The sequence below is a fragment of the Erigeron canadensis genome, chromosome 5, assembly GCF_010389155.1.
Source record: "Erigeron canadensis isolate Cc75 chromosome 5, C_canadensis_v1, whole genome shotgun sequence".
Classification (NCBI taxonomy): Eukaryota; Viridiplantae; Streptophyta; class Magnoliopsida; order Asterales; family Asteraceae; genus Erigeron; species Erigeron canadensis.
The window spans coordinates 25,124,206-25,143,055 of record NC_057765.1 but is presented as its reverse complement, the minus strand read 5'-3'; the positions used below and the strand labels follow the sequence as shown (position 1 = coordinate 25,143,055).

Sequence of the window (18,850 nt, the reverse complement as noted above, 5' to 3'; positions counted from 1 at the left end):
ATTCCCAACAGTCAAAGTAGGTTTGGTAGATTAAATGTAACGAAGGAACATGATTTCCATATAATCTTCATTCAACTAAGACCAATTAAAAAAAGTTGCATTAATTTGATATATGCATTCAATAGATTGTTACATATGGATTGAGATCACATCTTTTGGCTTTTGCTATGTTTAACCTTTGAAAGAGGTTTAAACATCTAGTATTTGATTAATATTTTTGAAATTAATAGGTACAAGGACATATAAATTTTAATCCATTATACATAACAGAGATCAAACAAAACGGGCATGTGACACATTTGGGCCAGCATATTATATTTACAATAAAAGCTTTTAACGACCCAATAAGTAAGATGGAGGTGTTGAAGAAACCGCCTGTTTTGACAAATCCCTCGATATGGCGTCAGGGATATTGTAAGAGGCAACTGGCATCTCTGAGGGGAGTACAGGCAAAGAAGCTTCACAGTTCAGTACTTGAATTGCTTGTCTTATCGATGGGCGGTGTTTTGAGTCAGGGTGCGCACACCAAAGGCCAACGATCATTAAACGCTTGATTTCTTCTTCCACAAAATCTGACCCAAGATGTGGATCAATTGCTTCTAAAAGTCCATCAACACCATAAAGTTCCCATACCCATTCCACCAAGTATATTTGATTTTCTTTTTTCGCCTTGTAATCAATAGGCTTTCGCCCACTTGCTATTTCCAGCGCAACAATGCCAAAGCTGAAGACATCTGAATCTTTGCTTGCCTTTCCGGTCGCTACACATTCTGGAGCCATGTAACCCATCGTTCCAGCCGCAACCGTTGTCTTATGGCCTTTCTCGTGATCAACCAACTTAGCTAACCCAAAATCACCAAGCTTTGCATTGAAATTCGAATCCAACATCAGATTACTCGATTTGATATCTCTATGCAAAACACATTGAGTCCATTCCTCGTGTAAATATAGCAACGCAGAAGCCAGTCCATGGGCAATCTTGTGCCTTGTACCCCATGTCAGCAAACTCTTACCCTTGAATAGATGTAAATCTAAGCTTCCGTTTTCCATGAACTCATAAACCAGCAGTAGTTCTCCTCTCTGGTGGCACCATCCGGTAAGTTGCACTAAATTTTTATGCCTTAACCGGCTAATGATTCTTACTTCCGATGCATATTCCTTCATTCCCTGTTTGGAGGACTTTGAGATCCTTTTGACCGCGACATATGTACTTGAGTCTTTGAGGAAGCCTTTGTAAACACCACCGAAACCTCCCTCTCCAAGCATTTCCTTCTCTGAAAAGCCAGCAGTTGACCGGGCTAATTCAGCATATGAAAATCTTCTAGGCCCAGTTGCTTGCATTTCAAATTCATTGTTCATTTCTACAGTAAATCGAAGCTCCTCCACTTCACCTTCATAGTTTTTGTTTTTCCGCCATAAAACAAACGCCAGTGTCACCAAAAAAGTAACTAGAACCGCTACTCCAGCTAATAATCCCACTACGTGTGGGCGAATCTTGTTTTTACCATTCCTTGTATTCGGTGTTAACACTTTGTTTTTATCAACTTTCAAATCAGAACTATTAAAAATCCAAGATTTCACAATGTTTTTCTGAAACGAATCAGCACTCGTGGCAGCAGAAAACCCAAAAATAACCCATTCAGGTAACACATCCCTCAAATCAATGTTGTAATAAAGTCCATTTTGCCTAACAACATTACTGTCTCTAATATTAGTAAAAGAGACACTTAGATTTTTAGAATCAGAATCATACTGAATCCAAGCTTGGCATTGTCTCCCATTAGGTATATCTGTCTGCCATTCTGAAATCCTTACAGATGAAAGATTATTAACGTCAATACCTACATGATCATTAAAAGAATGATTATCGTAACCGTTCAAACCAAACGTATCAAACTCCACTGCAACAAATGGACTTATAGTTACATTGTGTGTGGTATCGTATGGTAGACCCAGGGCACCTGCATACAGAGCTACCCCATTATCCTCTGCAAGGAAAAATGTTAGACCATCTGCATAAACGCGTTGTGGGTATGAATCTATCACAAATGAAAAACTGGTCGAGAAGCCGGCTAGTTCACTCGAGGACTTGTCCCAGAGATGAAGCTTATTAATATATGTCGCCCGACCACTATACCATGTCTGGCCTGGACGTCTTCTTTCTGGGGTCAGCTGGATCCCATCAGCAGAGATATTAGCGTCACTAATGAAAATAAACATGTCCTTATGCAGACTAATATCAGTGAAATTGAAAGTAACTGAAGATGCATAACGGACTAATGATAAGATTAGAAGTAAGCATTTTAAGATGGCCATGATTGGAATGAATGTGTGTTTACTCCTGTCCACAGGACAGTATATATTTAAAGACTCAGCCAAATATCAAGTCTTTTGTCAACTCAATTTGTTATTAACAGATTGCATTAAACAATATTGACTAACTAAACAGTATGAACTAGAGTGATTTGATATTTATCTGCAACTGCCGCCTGCCGGCTATATCAAGTCTTTTGTCAAGTCAGTGCGTTATTTATTCACTGAAAATATGAACGGACTTCTTTAAAGAGATTGACGTTAAACAATATTGACCAAGTAAAAAAGTATCTGAAGTACGATTAGCATAATTTGATTTTTATCTGCAAAACTTAGTCAATTGTCGACCATATCAAGTCTTTAACTTGTCAAGTCAAATTGTTAATATTCAGTTAAAACATTAGCAGACTTGTACAATAATCTATTTTCATCAGAAAGTTGTGATTGATAAAGAATTTATATATATGTTCCATGGGTTTTTATCAGAATTGTGTTTTTGACATGCACGTGAACTGTTCGATTAAATGTCTAGGTGAATTTTTTCTACTGATTATTTTATTTTTTCTGCAGAGGTGCTAGAAGTACTGAGTTCTAATTCTTTGTACATTTTTCATTTGACATGTTATAGTACATGTATTGGCCTGAGGGGTCCACTTATGTACGTTTAAAACTTTAGTCTTGCGAATCATGAACTAATTTAATAATAGAACTCTAAAGTGCCGCCTCACCGTTTTGATAACATTTCAACATTGGTTTTAGCACGCTACTAGAAAAAGGGAGTTTTTTCCAAATTTTGAAATTTTATTAACGACTAAAGATTAATAGATTTTGGGCTTCCAATTTTGATTTAAAAGAGAGTCAAAATAGAATTAGAAATGTCCTTTAGTGTAACACCCCAACAAAGGAGAATCACGAGGGTTACGTACTAAGTACAGCACGACATGAAAATTAAGTAGAGGTAATCTAAAATGCATTAAAAGGATTTGGAAATCCATATATTTCAATCAATTACAATTCCAAGATCATACAAAAAATTGCACAAGCAGCACGAACATCAAACGTTTACAAAAGCGAGTACCAAAAGATGGCATATGATCCTAAGAATAGTCCAAGTCCAAACCTAGCATGCATTAAAGCAATCAAATCATCCAACACGTCTTTGGTTAACTTGTTCACCTGAAAAATGTACTAAAATGCGTCAACATAAAGTTGATGAATTCGTAGGTTTTTGTAACAAAAATCAAGTGTCGGGATATCAACCATTAACGATACACGAGGATTAGAATACCTAATCACGTCCACACAAATCAACACAAGTCAACGTTTATGTTTAATAATAGCGATAACCGGCACGACTTACATGATGAACAATGCGTAAAATACGTTTCCTGGCACGACTTACAAAATAAATAATGCGTAATAAACCGGCACGACTTACATGATAAACAATGCGTAAAATACGTTCTGGCATGACCTACATAATAAATAATGCGTAATAAACCGGCACGACTTACATGATAAACAATGCGTAATCATAAACACATACAATCACGTGAACAAGCCAAACAAGTAAGCATTCAACGTCTCGTTCCATATCATAACAAGTGAATCAACCGACAACCGTTTAATAACGAGTACACTTTCCACCCTAAAATAAGATAAACATAGGGGCTACGAGACTCACTTTGATCGGCAAAAGAGAAGTTTATGATCGAATATTATCGCCCAGTGATCGTCACACGTGTCCACCTATCAATGTGTATACACGTTTTATAATACAAGTGTTGGAATAAACATGATTCGATTCGAGTGATAAAACATCCCCAATCGTCCTGTGGAACTTGTAAGAACATTAAAGCATAATTGCTATTGATTTCGGGTTCCCATAACAAGATGATTGAGTAATAATGGGATGATAATTTCGGCTGGAACATGATGCACGAATTAGAGAGGAATACACACACGAAAATTAGGGTTTATTATGTGTTGGGATTATGTGTGTGTGATTAACCTTAACTTAGGGTTAATTACCCTCTATTTATAATGAGAGTAATTACACTTACCACCCTTTAGTAATTACACATTCAACCCCTATGGTGTTTAATGTGTATACCATTAGTCCTCTTATTTACAATTACCTAATGGGAAACCCTATTCTACGTCTCTAAGAGTAAATACGCTCATCATATATTTACCTAAACATAGGGATTTCATTATCGTCAATTATCATATCAGGAATGATACATGATAAGTGACGGTCATACTAACGTGGTTCCAACATTCTCCCACTTGACCGAGCGATCATTTATCTATGAGTATTTAAATAAGTTCCGGAATAATACTCATTTTGTTTTAAACCGAAATCATAGCCAATAAGTACAGTCGTAGAGAAGAACATCAACTCAGGACCCCCACTAGTCAAACTATGACTCAAATTTAAAACTAATAAGCAATGACCAATTGACTAAGACAAATTTGGTTATATAATGTCTTTACACTGTTATGAGCTCGAAGTGTAACTAATAGACAAACAAAATCTGAATAAGGAGGAAAATTTTAATTAACATAATAATAATGACCAATAAGTACAACATGCTATCATAATATGTCTTTAAGTAAGCCTCATCTTCGATACGTATCCTACGAAGATTTTAGGAAGAAGACCTTCGGTCATTGGATCCATTAGCATATTATGTGTACTTATGTACTCAATACAAAGAACATTTTCCTCAATCTGTTTACAAACAGATACTTTGTATCAAGATACATCTCAGCACCAGTTGAACTGTTATTGTTCCAAGAATTACGGTAGCTGAGTTATCACAGTAAAACTTCAATTGTCTAAAGTTGACGACTTTCGAGTCCACTGACCAGGTTCTTTAACAACATCTCATGACATGAAATTATGAACGTTCAGACATCATAGTAGACGTTGCAGTCAGTTTCTACTTATGACTCCGTCAAAAGATAGGTTTGCCAGCTAATCATAAATATACATCCAGGAGTAGATTTTTTATTGGAATTAAAACATCTCACTACTTCTAAGTTGTCACTTCTTCTATAAATTAATACGTAGTCTTTAGTCCTTTGCAGATATCGTAGAACCTTTTTAGCCATTTTCCAATATGCTAATCCGGGATTATATACTTAACTCCCAAGCATACCGGCAATATGAGCGATATCTAGACGAGTACAGACCTGAGCGTACGTAATGCTCTTAACTACTTACGAGTAAGGTATCATCCTCATTTGCCCTTTCTTTAATCTCAATGTTCAAACTTTGGAAATAATCACATACATTTCCTTTTACTAATAGATCTATAGTGGGTGTGTAGTGTTGCATGTTATGGCGTTCAAAGATGTGTTCAATATAAGTCTTTTGAGAAAGAGCTAGAACATCATTACGCCTATCCCGATGTATTTCGATACCTGTGACATTAAAGGCATCACCGAGATCTTTTATGTCGACATTATGCGAAAAGTAAACGCTTCGACTTATGCAACATATCCAAGTTATTACTTGCAAGTATATCATCCACGTGCAAAACAAGGATTGTAAATTTATTCCCACTGATCTTGAGATAGGTACATTAATCCACTTGATTTTCTTAGGAAGTCGTGTCCTCTTATGACTTCATTAAACTTAATCTACCATTTTAGTGATACTTGCTTCAACCTGTATATGGACTTATTCAACTTGCAGATCATGTGCTATTTACTTTATGGAACTTTAGGTTCACATGTATCCATCTTAATGCAAGTTTGCATTTAGGAAAGTGGTCTTGACATCCATCTAATGTAACTCTAAATCATAATAAGTTACGAATGCCATGACGATCCTTAAGGAATCTTTATGAGACAGGAGATAAGGTCTCTTGATAATCGATTCCTTCCTTTTGAGTAAAGCCCTCGCAAATGGTTATGGCCTTATAGCGTTTGACGTTTCCATTCGGGTCTAATTTGGTTTTGAAGATCCACTTACAACTTATAGATTTGGATTCTTCAAGAAATTCAACCAAGTCCCAAATGTCATTATGCTACACAGAATTAAGCTATTAAATCATGGCTTCATTCCACTAATTGACCTGATCGCTATTAATGGCTTCTTAATAAGAGGTAGGATCAGTAAGCTTTCCAATGTCCTCAACTTCAGTAAGTTATGAAATCATCAAAATTTATGGTCTTGTGTGACCTAGATAATCTCATGAGTTGATTTTCAGGTTCAGTAGTAAGATGCTTTAGCATTATTAATAAGATGCTTTTAACATTAGTAGTATCTGATTAGGAGGATTAGGTTTTTGATTTTGATTAGGAGAAAGTGGATCAGTGATATTAGGAGCAGCGTTGGGTACAAGAGGAGTTATCGGAGGAGTAATAATAACCGACGAGTGGTTCCCCCCGCTTCTTGTACTTCCTACAAATCTTAAGTTATGATTTGTCGTGCTCCCACTGATCTCTTAGTTCTCAAGAAATGTGACATGCTACGTGTCAATGATGCTAGTAGTGTAGGAAAGACAGTAAAACTAATAACCGATAAAGAAACAGGTAAGGGATTTAGGATTCAGTTTCTTTAAGTTAGGGTTATAGAGTTATGCTTTGGCAGAACAGCCTCATACGTTCATATATTTTAGACTCAATTTCTTTTATGTTCAGGAATCTTAAGGACAAATTCTAATGGAACTCTTATTGAGTATATAAACAGCTGTGCATAAGCCTCAGTCCAAAAGAAAGTAGGTAAGTTATTGTTGACAAACATACTTTTCATCATGTCCATTAAGGTTCTATTTCTCCTTTTAGCAACATAAAATTTTGTTGAGGAGAACCAAACATGGTATATTGGTTACTTATGTCTTGTTCCTTCCAAAAGTTATGGAAAGGATTAAGAGCTTAACCAATATCAATATATCAACCATAATACTCACCTCCTATATCTGATCTCACAACTTTTATTTTATGATCAAGTTGGTTTAAAACCAAAATTATAAGATAAATAAAAGTCTCTAAGGGTTCAGATCAAATATAGGTACATATAATGTGAATAATCGTTAATGTTTCTAATAAATGATGCATGGATGCAGGATAGGGGCCACTAACATCAGAGTGAATTATTTCCAACAAGTTGGAACTTTTAGTGGCTCCTTTCTTAATCCCTTAAGCCATTGAATACATGTTTCAAAATAACAAATGTAATATTCCATCCTTTATGAGTCGTATCATGCAAACTCGTGAAATGTGACCAAGATGTTTATGCCATATTATAGAGGAATTCTCTAATTATTTAGGTGATTTTGTCTTTGTTTTAGTTATATCATCAATATTAGGAGACAACAAAGACTGTGAGAAATTATGATCTAGTTCTAACTTACACAACAATTCATCAAAGAAACTATGACCAAGAAATTCATTATTATGAGCAATGGCAATCTCGTCGTAACCATGAATAATTACATAACTTTCAAGGTCTTAAACTAGAGAAATAAATACAAGGTTCCGAGAAATTCTCGGTACACATAAGGTATCCACTAGTCTAATACACTTTCAAGTGTTTATATGTAAATCATAAGTCTTCATGGTTTCGACATATAAGAGATCAACCCTTCCAACTCTAAGTTTTCTTTGGTCATTTGATAGCTTCTGAATTGTGTGGAATGCTTATGTTGAGTTAATCACATGAACCATAGAACTAGAATCACTCACACATGTATTAGAAGATACATTAAACATAAAAGAATCAAATATTACATGAAATAAGTTACCTTTCTTAGCTAGCAGTTCCTTGAAATTAAGGCAATCTGGGCACAATGAGAATTTGCAGTTAGGATTGCTAGTCAAGGACTTAAAGATAGAGGTAAAAGCACCATGATTAGCCTTTTGAACTTTAATTTGCAGCCTTATTACTGTTATATCTTTCCTCTTAATGGAATTAGCAGTGGTAGTAAGGTGAACAAATATAGGTTAGCCCAACTTAAGGCGACCATTTTCTTGCACACACATTGCTATTCGTTCACTCATCAACCATTTATCCTTCATAGCATTATATCTAATTTTGAAGGTGTCGGAATGAGCAAGCAATGAGGTCGTCATAAAATGCATAAGAAAATTGTCAGAGACTTTCATTTTAGGACTCTTGCACTTATGAGTCATGTCAGTCATATTCATTATGTGTTCACAAATACTGCTATTTTCTTTGTATTTAAGCTACTTGCATACGCCTTATACATTCCCTCAGATACTATGATTGATGAAATTCCTGACCATCATTAGTGACAAGTGATTTGCCCTTTCCCACTTTCTTAAAATTCGCTTTATGAGCTGCGGAAAAGTTAGCAGTAATAGCAGTGGGTTCATTATGGCGAATGACATAGTCAAGGTCTAGCATCTCCAGAGTTAGAGGTAATTAACCTTTTCATGAAGCAAAGTTTGCATCAATAAGTGGCTCAATGCCTAAGTTAGGTACTATAGTGGAAATAAGGAGGATATCAATTTAGGATACAAGTAATAGAAGATTAATAAAGTAATGCCTAAAACTAAGGGCAATTAGATTATAGTGACATAATTAGCTATCTAAAGCAGACTAAGCAATATCTATAAAACTAATGGAACTAAAGTAATGCCTAAACTTAACTAAGGGCTAATAATAATGTTCCTTATAATAGCATAATTAGATATCCAAGGCTTGTTAAGTAATGTCTCTAAAAGTAATGGAACTAACGTAATGCCTAAATACGTAAGAGGCTAAAGTAATGTTCCTAAAAGTAATGAGACTAAGACCATTATACTAATGAAGCCAGGTAACCTATTGTAAACACCAAAACAATAAGTTGACATAAGGCTCTACATAGATTTACATCACCTTTGGGCAGAAGTAACTAATATCTAAGTACACATGAGCATTAGGGTCATGCGGCACAACGCTTATCTTTTGACCTTTGGGCACAAAATTAAGAATCGTGTATCTTATGCATGAAAAAATATTCCTTTTAGCACACAAAGTGTATTAGATCACCTTTGGGCATAATCAATATACTTAGTGTTCATTATCCAAAACGAAAAGAACGCACCATGAGAATCATATTTGACCTTTGGGCACAAATGATGAAACCATGTACATTAGTGCGAAGCCCCCACACATTACGGGGATCCGGGGGCAGCGCCCCTGGAAGCGGGGTCCAAGGGGCGGCAGCCTCTGGCGGGGTCCAAGGGGCAGAGCCCCTGGCTAGGATCGAGCTATGGTAAAAATGTCTCAGAAAAAATTATTTTTGAAAAAATTAGAGACAAATTCAGCCATAAAATTATAGGGTAAAATAGTAAGCACGAACACATTCATCAGCTAAGATCGTCTTTAGTATACACAAACTTAATTAATAACTTGTGATCAAGCAAGCACAAAGTTAGGTAATAGTTCGTGATAACATAAGCACGAAGTCATCATAAGTTGTGTTGACATTGGAACGAAAATATCATTAAGTCGAGAGGACATAAGCACGAAGATATCATAAAGTCGTGATGATGTCAGCACGCAGATGTCATAAACTCGTGATGACGTAAGTACGAGTTTGTACTAATTCGTGTATGAAATTAAGCTGAAGTTCGTGGTGACATAAGCATAAGTTCGCGATAACGTAAGCGCAAATTCGTGATGACGTAAGCGCGAGGAGCTGCAGAAGCCATGATGACGTCAGCACGGGATGACGTCAGCACGGGATGACGTCAGCACGAGATGACGTCAGCGCGAGGATGACATCAGTACGAAATGAGCTTTAGTTCGTGATGACGTCAGCATGAAGCTCGTGTGACGTCAGCACGAAGTTCATAATCTACAGATTTTTAGTTCGTGAAATTCATCAAATTCGAACCGAATCATGACTTATTGTTCGTAACCTGGCTCTGATACCACATGTTGGAATAAATATGATTCGATTCGAGTGATAAAACATCCCTAATCGTCCTGTGGAACCTGTAAGAACATTAAAGCATAATTGCTATTGATTTCGGGTTCCCATAACAAGGTGATTGAGTAATAATGGAACGATAATTTTGGCTGGAACATGATGCACGAATTAGAGAGGAATACACACATGAAAATTAGGGTTTATTATGTGTTGGGATTATGTGTGTGTGATTAACCTTAACTTAGGGTTAATTACCCTCTATTTATAATGAGAGTAATTACACTTACCACCTTTTAGTAATTACACATTCAACCCCTGTGGTGTTTAATGTGTATACCATTAGTCCTCTTATTTACAATCACCTAATGGGAAAGCCTATTCTACGTCTCTAAGAGTAAATACGCTCATCATATATTTACCTAGACATAGAGATTTCATTATCGTCAATTATCATATAAGGAATGATACATGATCAATGACGGTCACACTAACGTGGTTTCAACAACAAATATTTACTCGACATTTTAAAATGATTTATAAGTTTAGACGACTTTTAGGTCTCATGTCCAACACAATACATGTCCAACACAATACGGGTCGAATTATAAGTATTTATCGAGCTATTAATGTCCGGAATCCTTAATGTTCTTGACTTATCGTTAAGTTTATGTGACTTGTATCTTAATATAAGTATGTCTAACTGTATATATATAATTACGACAACTTTTGTTTATCGATACTTAGTTTTGTTTGACAATTGAATTTAGTCGTTGGACCATCGAAATGGATAACACATGGGCTGATGGGCGGCCCAAAAAGGGGAGTTGGCCCAGCTAGGAAAACCGAACAGAACTAAAAAAAAAGAAAAGGAACAGCTGTACAGAATATATACATACATACTTATATTTGTGTATATATATATATACTTGGTTTGACTCTCAACGTTGGACGGTTCAAAGCAGCTCGAATTGAGTATGAAAATTACTCAGGAATGAGCCGATCAGAAAGTCCAATCCCATCCTAGATAGAAAACAGAAAACTCACAGATATATATATATATATATATACAAAACAGCGTATCAAATGGTGGGAAAAAGAAAAGAAGCAGGGCGTGAAGGACGGCTAAACTGGCGTGTCACACGGTGGTTGGCTGATGTACTGGCGTCTCGCACGGTAGTGACCACCATCCCATACGGTGGTCTGGATATGGTGATTTCAGCGTGTTGCTTGGCTTCTGGGTAGCGTAAAACAGAAGATATGGGCGAGTAATAATACACTACAAGAGAAAGTTGGCTTTTAGGGACGATGGCTTTAGGAACGACGCAAAAGTCGTCTCTAAAAGCCCACTAAACGATAAAAAAATCAACGATTTGACTAAAAAAGTCAAAGAAAAGTTTTGGGGATGACACCGTCATCACAAAATAATTTTTCCTTTTCTTTTTGATTTTTTTCAATGACAAAAGATGAAAAATATTTTGTGACGCTTCATGTCGTCGCAAATGTCGTCACGTAATATATTTATTTTCCATTTTTTATTTTTTTTCTTTTCCCTCCAAAAAAATAAATTCCCGCCATAGTTTTGGTGAAGACATTTGTGACGACTTTGTCGTCTCCAAATCTTTTTCCTCCAAAAAAAATGTTTTTCGTTTTTCATTTTAATTTTTTCATTTCCCACCTAAATGAAAAGTTCCCACCATTGTTCTAGGGATGAGTTTTGTGACGACTTTGTCGTCCCAAAAAATATTTTTTCAAAAAAAAAAACTTATTTTTGAGCATTTTAATTTTTTCCCTCCTAATTATAAACTTCCAAAAAATAGTGTTATTTAAATATAAAAGAAATATTAATTTTAAAATTAAATTTAGGCGCACGTAGATAAGCGAAACAAAACAAACAAACACGATACGAGTTAAAAATAGACATTCAAATATACAATGATACGTTCATTTGTCATATATTATCAATTAATTATATAAGAAACAAGTTTACAAACCCAGTAAGCTCATTCAAGCAATATGGGCCCATATGAGATAACAGAAGAGTGTAAAGGCCCAATAAGATCACATCATATAACAAACAGGTTTAAAGAACAGATAAGCCCATTCAAACGAATTACAAACACACATGGGCCAATATGGGCCTATATGAGATAACAAATGAGTGTAAAGGCCCAATAAGCTCACATCATATAACAAACAGGTTTAAAGAATCGATAAGCCCATTTAAACGAATGAAGAACATACGTGGCCAAATATGGGCCCATATGAGATAACAAACGAATGTAAAGGTCCAATAAGCTCACATTATATAACAAACAGATTTAAAGAACCGATAAGCCCATTCAAATGAATTACGACAACACATGGCCCAATATGGACCCATAGGATATAACAAACGTGTGTAAAGGCCTAATAAGCTCACATCATATAACAATCAGTTTTAAAGAACCAACAAGCCCATTCAAACGAATGACGAACACACATGGGCCAATATGGGCCCATATGAGATAACAAACGAGCGTAAAGGCTCAATAAGAGCACATCATATAACAAACATGTTTAAAGAACCGATAAGCCCATTCAAACGAATTACGACCACACATGGCCCAATATGGGCCCATATGAGATAACAAACGAGTGTAAAGGCTCAATAAGATCACATCATATAACAACATGTTTAAAGAACCGATAAGTTGATTCAAATGAATTACGACCACACATGGCCCAATATGGGCCCATATGATATAAAAAACGAGTGTAAGGGCTCAATAAGATCACATCATATAACAAACAGGTTTAAAGAACCGATAAGCCCATTCAAATGAATTACGACAACACATGACCCAATATGGACCCATATGATATAACAAACGTGTGTAAAGGCTTAATAAGCTCACATCATATAACAATCATGTTTAAAGAACCAACAAGCTCATTCAAACGAATGACGAACACACATTGCCCAATATGGGCCCATACGAGATAACAAAAGAATTAATATATATTACTTTTGAATTCCGGTTAACCACAATTAACTACAATCACTTAACACTAATTAGCTTTTATAATATTGGCTTTAACTAAGATTTAAGGAACCTGATCTTTCTAATATGTATAGTGTTAAATTACTAAGTTATAGTTATAAGTTTGATATCTAATTTATTTTAAACAATAGTTCAATATATTGCACCATGAAAATTGTTAATAAACTTATAATAACTTTACAAAAAAGTTTTAAAAAACCCTCCATTTTCACCCCTAAAAATTTGAACACATATACTAGTCAACTAGTTATATACACACACATACATTTCATCCACACAAACTAACCCAAGACTTTTCTTCCCTTATTTCCTCTTTCCCGAAAGCAACACCACCAAAAAACTATACTCTCACCGAAAACTTATACCCATCGTAAAAATCATACCGTCGGGAATCCTTATCCCTCTCTATTAGCATTTCCTCTTTTCTATCTTCCCTCTTTTCTTCTTTTTTCTCTTCACGCCGCCGCCTTGGGCTACCGGAAAAATCCCATCCAGCTACATACACCTTGCCGTCGTTGCTTCTTCTTCCTTTTTTTTTTCTTACAAGGGTTTCTTATATTGTGATATAAATATGTAATTTAAGTTATTTTTGTTACTAAAGCTCTTATCTTTGTTGTTTTGCAGTGACAACAACCAATCACCACCATAGCCAACCACCACTGCCGTCACTTTTTACCCTCCACCGCGTCTGCCCTCAACCACCACAGCAGCCGGAGCTGACCACCACCATCAATGGCATCGTCGCTGTCGTCGGCTACCATATCCATCACCACTATCTTAATTTCAAGGTTGATTTTGTTAGTATAATATGTATGGTAATATGTGGTTAGTTGTGATTTTAGTATGTAATGTTATGTTTGTTTATTTTGATAATAGATTATAGTTATCAATGAAATGTAAATATATTGAGTATGAGTATGATTTTGAATGAAATTTGTGGTTTTGTTTAGATTTAGATGTTTTGTACATATTTAATGTTTATAATTGATTTTAATAGATTTTGTATTAATTAACATATTTTCATATACAAAATACATAAATACATATATAATATATAAATACAAAATACTAAATATGAAAAAATACAATTTATTTTTTTTAATAAAATTTCATCTAGGGACGACATTGTCGTTACTAAAGTCGTCGCTAAGTAATTATTGCCTTTATAAATAAAATTTTAATTTATTTTTATTTTTTTTAGAAAAATTAAATAAAAAGTATTTTGGGACGACATTGTCGTCACAAAATAATTTTCTATTTTCTTTCCCATTTTTCTTATTTGGAGGTGGGCCTCATTTTTGTCGTCGCTAAACACTTTTAGAGACGAAGCTTTGGGGACCATGGCTTGTCGTCACAAAAGTCGTCACAAAAAGGTTTTGGGGACGACATTGGTGACCTTTGGGGGTGACTTTTGTCGTCCCAAAACCTGAATTTCTTTGTAGTGAATGTAAGACATAATTTATGAGACTTCATATGTATCCTCATCATGAAATCAATTGATGAATCACAATAATCTTCACAAGGATATCTGTGTATTATAATTATATATTCGTAGTATGTAATATATCAATCGTCAATAAAGTAAAACATATGATGACAAAATTCATGAATCCATGTTGAACTCTTACTCTTCGGCCTTGTACGTGCAATTACCATAGCCTGTAGAAGAAGAGAAAAACCAACATGATTACTATACATATAATAAAAAAAATTTGACACCATAATTAGTACTCTAATAATCTAAGATTTTAGCATACTTGGGTCCGTGACAGAAACAAGTCCAGAGTCTAAGAAATCACAATTCCAAAAGTTTCTTTTGTTTTGTTGGTAGTAAAGATTCATTACAACTGAAGCTCTGTTGATCAATGTGTTTGGTTCATGACAAGCCCCTCCTGCATTAATTATACTACAGTCGCCCAAACTAGCACACGCGTATTCAATATTATTCTCCAAGAGTACATCCGAAGTTGATGGCTTCGCTAAGCACCAAGTCACCTATAAATTCATTTTTTTATTAGTCAAAAAACATAGAATACCAAAAGGCTTTTTTTCTAGTCTTGTAACAAGTTCATAAATTCTTGTTTAATTGATAGGTTTTGTAACTGAAATATGTACGTCTAATATATATATATATATATAATTATATACTAATATACTAATATAGATGACTAGGTACCTGGTTGGACTCTTGTCCTACAATAATTTTCATCAAGCTACCTAAAACATTCAAAAAAACATAATGATTTTACAGATTATAAAAAAAATCACATTATATATATGTCGTATTTTAAAGCTAGGGATTATGCAAGTTATGGTTTGTCAAAGTGTTCATTTTTGTTTTGATCTATAGTATCAATTAATCAGTTATGTCGAAAACACTCGATCATAACTGATTGTTGTTTTGAAAACGCGTTCTCCAAATTAACAATTGTTTTCTTGATGGTTTTGAAATATCATTCATGTATATATTATTAAACTTTGTTAGTGAACTTTTATGTGCAATATAACAATAAAACTATAATGATGATAATAATAATAAATAAAAGGCATTAGCTTAACTTAAACACTATTATTGAGTATAGTTAAAGAAATATGATGGGAATGAAAGTGGTACCTGATATGAAAATGAAGAAGAGAAGAGTGAATAAGACGGAGGGAGTTGCTCTTGCCATGGTAATTTCTCGTGGTTAAAAATGAGTAGTCTGTGTGTTGGCTTTATATTTATAATCTCAAATTTATGGTTAGTGGGAATGTATACATGGAGGGAGAAGGATTTGGTGTGGTTAACTATATGAATTTTAAATTTTTATCATGTCAAACCAAGTCAACATTTGACTGATATATATCGTATTTAAAGGGAATTGATATTCGTATTACAATTTTTATTAAATCTATCACAAATATGCATTATATAACTGTATCATATGTAGATTTAAAAATAATGTGGTACAAGTGTGGACTTTAATATTTAAAACATTGATCATTTTCTATAATATATAGTAACAAAAGTACAAAACAATAGTTTAGTTTTTCTTTTTTTTAAAAGCAAAATACACTATATTTTAATCAAAATGCTCCTAAATTAAAGTACAAAACAATAATTTAGTTTTTCTTTTTTTAAAAAAGCAAAATTACACTATATTTTAATCAAAATGCTCCTAAATTACCCCAAGTATTTTTATGTCAAGATTTGAACGAACCTTGGATTTCTGGATTTCTCACGATGAGGCATAAGCCTCCATCAAGTGGGCTGGTAACCGATACATATTCGTGTACGAGATAATGTTAAAAGTTATTTTATATAAATGAATAAGAATAGTGTGAGTTGAAGAAATGAATATTGAAGAAAACGTAAAGGTATAAAATATCTATTTATGAAAGAAAAAAAGTTATACGAGTACTTTTAATGAGAAAAGAAGTTAAGACGCAAAATTTTATTAAAATATATGACATCTATTTGAAGGTAATGTAATTAATGGTAAAGTCTAATAACGACGATGAACCAACAAATAATCCTAAAAACTGCTTTTGGCAAAAGAAATACTCAATTTCCATTTCCTATTATAGTAAGCCGCGTTATTTTTTACTTTTTATAGTAGGTATTCACATAAAACTTAAATTTATGAAACTTGGATATAAATGCGTTACTTTTTATAGTAGGTATTCACATAAAACTTAAATTTATGAAACTTAAATTTAGGCTCCACCACCTAAACTTAACATGTCTTGCGAATATGGATTTATGTGAAATTGAATGTAAGACAAGCTGTATAAGGGATTATTACAAGGAATAACAAGCATGTTAAGATAGCCATGATTCAGCAACAAACGTGCTAAAAAGTAGTTGCTCCGTAACATATATACTAGGAATATTAGAAGTTAGCTATTTAAGGAATTCAATTTTTCTTGAGCTTATCTTTCTTATCACTTATGACTTATGTGGACAATATTTGAACAAGACTTTTAGTATGATGACTAACTCAACTTTCAGTCATCTCAAAAGTCCAAATGTTCGATAATAATTTAATTATAATACTAGCTATAGCTACTTAGAACAAAATATACGTCAATTTGAAACGGTACACGTCCAATTCAAGGACTATATATATGACTAGTTGATAGTTGATGCAAAAGGTCCAACGAAAATGTGTGTGGTTGCTTGACAAATTTGACAAATCGGTTTAATAGATTTGCTTTTTCTGTCGATTGAAGTAATAAAGTATAAAAACTATCACTCCCTCCGTCCAAGTGTCATAATTTAACTTTTTAAGTCTTTTTATTTCAATTTTGACCATAAATATCTTTGTTTGTGTTACATAACACTTGATATAACATATATGAATTGATTGAGTTTTAAATGTACTTTTCATTGATATAACTTTCATTAATTAATATATAACATAAACAAAGATATTTACGTCAAAGTCAGAAAAAAAAGACTTAACCAGTCAAAATAGGACAATTAAAATGGGACAGAGAGAATATTATAGGTAAATTATCTTTTAAGTTTTTAATTCTTTATTTAAATCATCTTGAGCTCCTATAATCATTATATTTTAGGAATAAACTTCATTTGTAAAGTTTTTTCACAAAATCTCATTGAGTTGTTTCATAGTTATATTGATCATCTTTTAATATACTCGTAATAAATACAGAAAGGAAACGTCTTTAAACTGATTCTACCTCATACGGAAGAGAAAAAAAAAATGATTTATACTTTCTATTACTAATCCACCTTCAACTTTGTCCCCTTCATGTAGTGCTCACTGAGGTCAATTAGTTTTTTTTCATCATAATGTTTTGATTGGTGAAGAGTTTATATATGTACGTTATGGGTGGACTCATTGTTCCATGGGTTTTATCAGAATTATGTAGATGCACGTGAACTGTTTGATTAAATGTCTAGGTGAGTTTTTTCTACTGATTATTAATTTTTTCTGCAGGGGTGCTAGAAGTACTGAGTTCTGATTCTTTGTACAATTTTGATTTGACAATTCCATTGATGCATTTTTTGGTGGAAAGAGACTGATGTAGTTTAATTTGTTACCTTCAACCAGATTATTAGACATTTGTATTGGATGTGTGTTGGAAAAGAATTTTGCAGATATGACGCTGACGGAGAGTTTGAGCCGGTCTGGATCTCCAACGCTTCGGGAACTGGTTGAGATAGATGATAGCGCCTTTTTCCCCTTACATGTATTCACCTGAGGGGTCTACTTATGTACTTTTAGTACTTTAGTCTTGCAAACCATGAACTGGTTTAATAAACAAGAAAAAGGGAGTTGTTTTTTTCCAAATATTGAAATCTTATTAGCGACTAAAGATTAATAGAATTAGAAATGTCCTTTAGCAATTATATTTTCTTCCCCATTCCATTAATCAGGAAGATGTACACACCGTCAAGATGAACTAATATCTAGAAAGAAAAATAAAATGATGAAAGATCATGAAGGAATATACAATAATATGAAACTGTTCAATTTTTGTACCGTAAAAGACAAAGAATTTGAAACCCTGGGTTATAATACCAAAACTTCGTCGTCCCTAATTGAATTTCAGCGACCACGACAGTAAGATAATGCTAGCTATGATCGACCATATCAT

The 18,850-nt window shown here is 33.9% G+C and overlaps 2 protein-coding genes across 2 annotated transcripts; both read right to left on the bottom strand.

Annotated features, from left to right (window-relative positions):
- Positions 1 to 333: 333 nt before the first annotated feature.
- LOC122601405 (L-type lectin-domain containing receptor kinase IX.1-like) lies at positions 334 to 2,316 on the bottom strand. The gene has a single exon (XM_043774169.1). It carries the CDS (start codon positions 2,314 to 2,316, stop codon positions 334 to 336), a length of 1,983 nt encoding a protein of 660 aa, XP_043630104.1.
- A 12,554-nt stretch (positions 2,317 to 14,870) lies between these two features.
- On the bottom strand, positions 14,871 to 15,918 carry LOC122601404 (glucan endo-1,3-beta-D-glucosidase-like). Its single transcript, XM_043774168.1, has 4 exons — positions 15,861 to 15,918; positions 15,423 to 15,463; positions 15,004 to 15,241; positions 14,871 to 14,905 (listed from the first exon to the last, which is right to left on the bottom strand). The coding sequence occupies exons 1-4, from the start codon at positions 15,916 to 15,918 to the stop codon at positions 14,871 to 14,873; spliced, it is 372 nt and encodes a 123-aa protein (XP_043630103.1).
- Positions 15,919 to 18,850: the final 2,932 nt, after the last annotated feature.

Coding starts and splice junctions, on each gene's coding strand:
- LOC122601404 (XM_043774168.1), bottom strand. CDS start 15,918: ATGGCAAGAGCAACTCCCTCCGTCTTATTCACTCTTCTCTTCTTCATT. Junction 15,464..15,860: donor CTTCTTCATTTTCATATCAG/GTACCACTTTCA, acceptor TGAATGTTTTAG/GTAGCTTGATGAAAATTATT. Junction 14,906..15,003: donor TGTTTCTGTCACGGACCCAA/GTATGCTAAAAT, acceptor CTTCTTCTACAG/GCTATGGTAATTGCACGTAC.
- LOC122601405 (XM_043774169.1), bottom strand. CDS start 2,316: ATGGCCATCTTAAAATGCTTACTTCTAATCTTATCATTAGTCCGTTAT.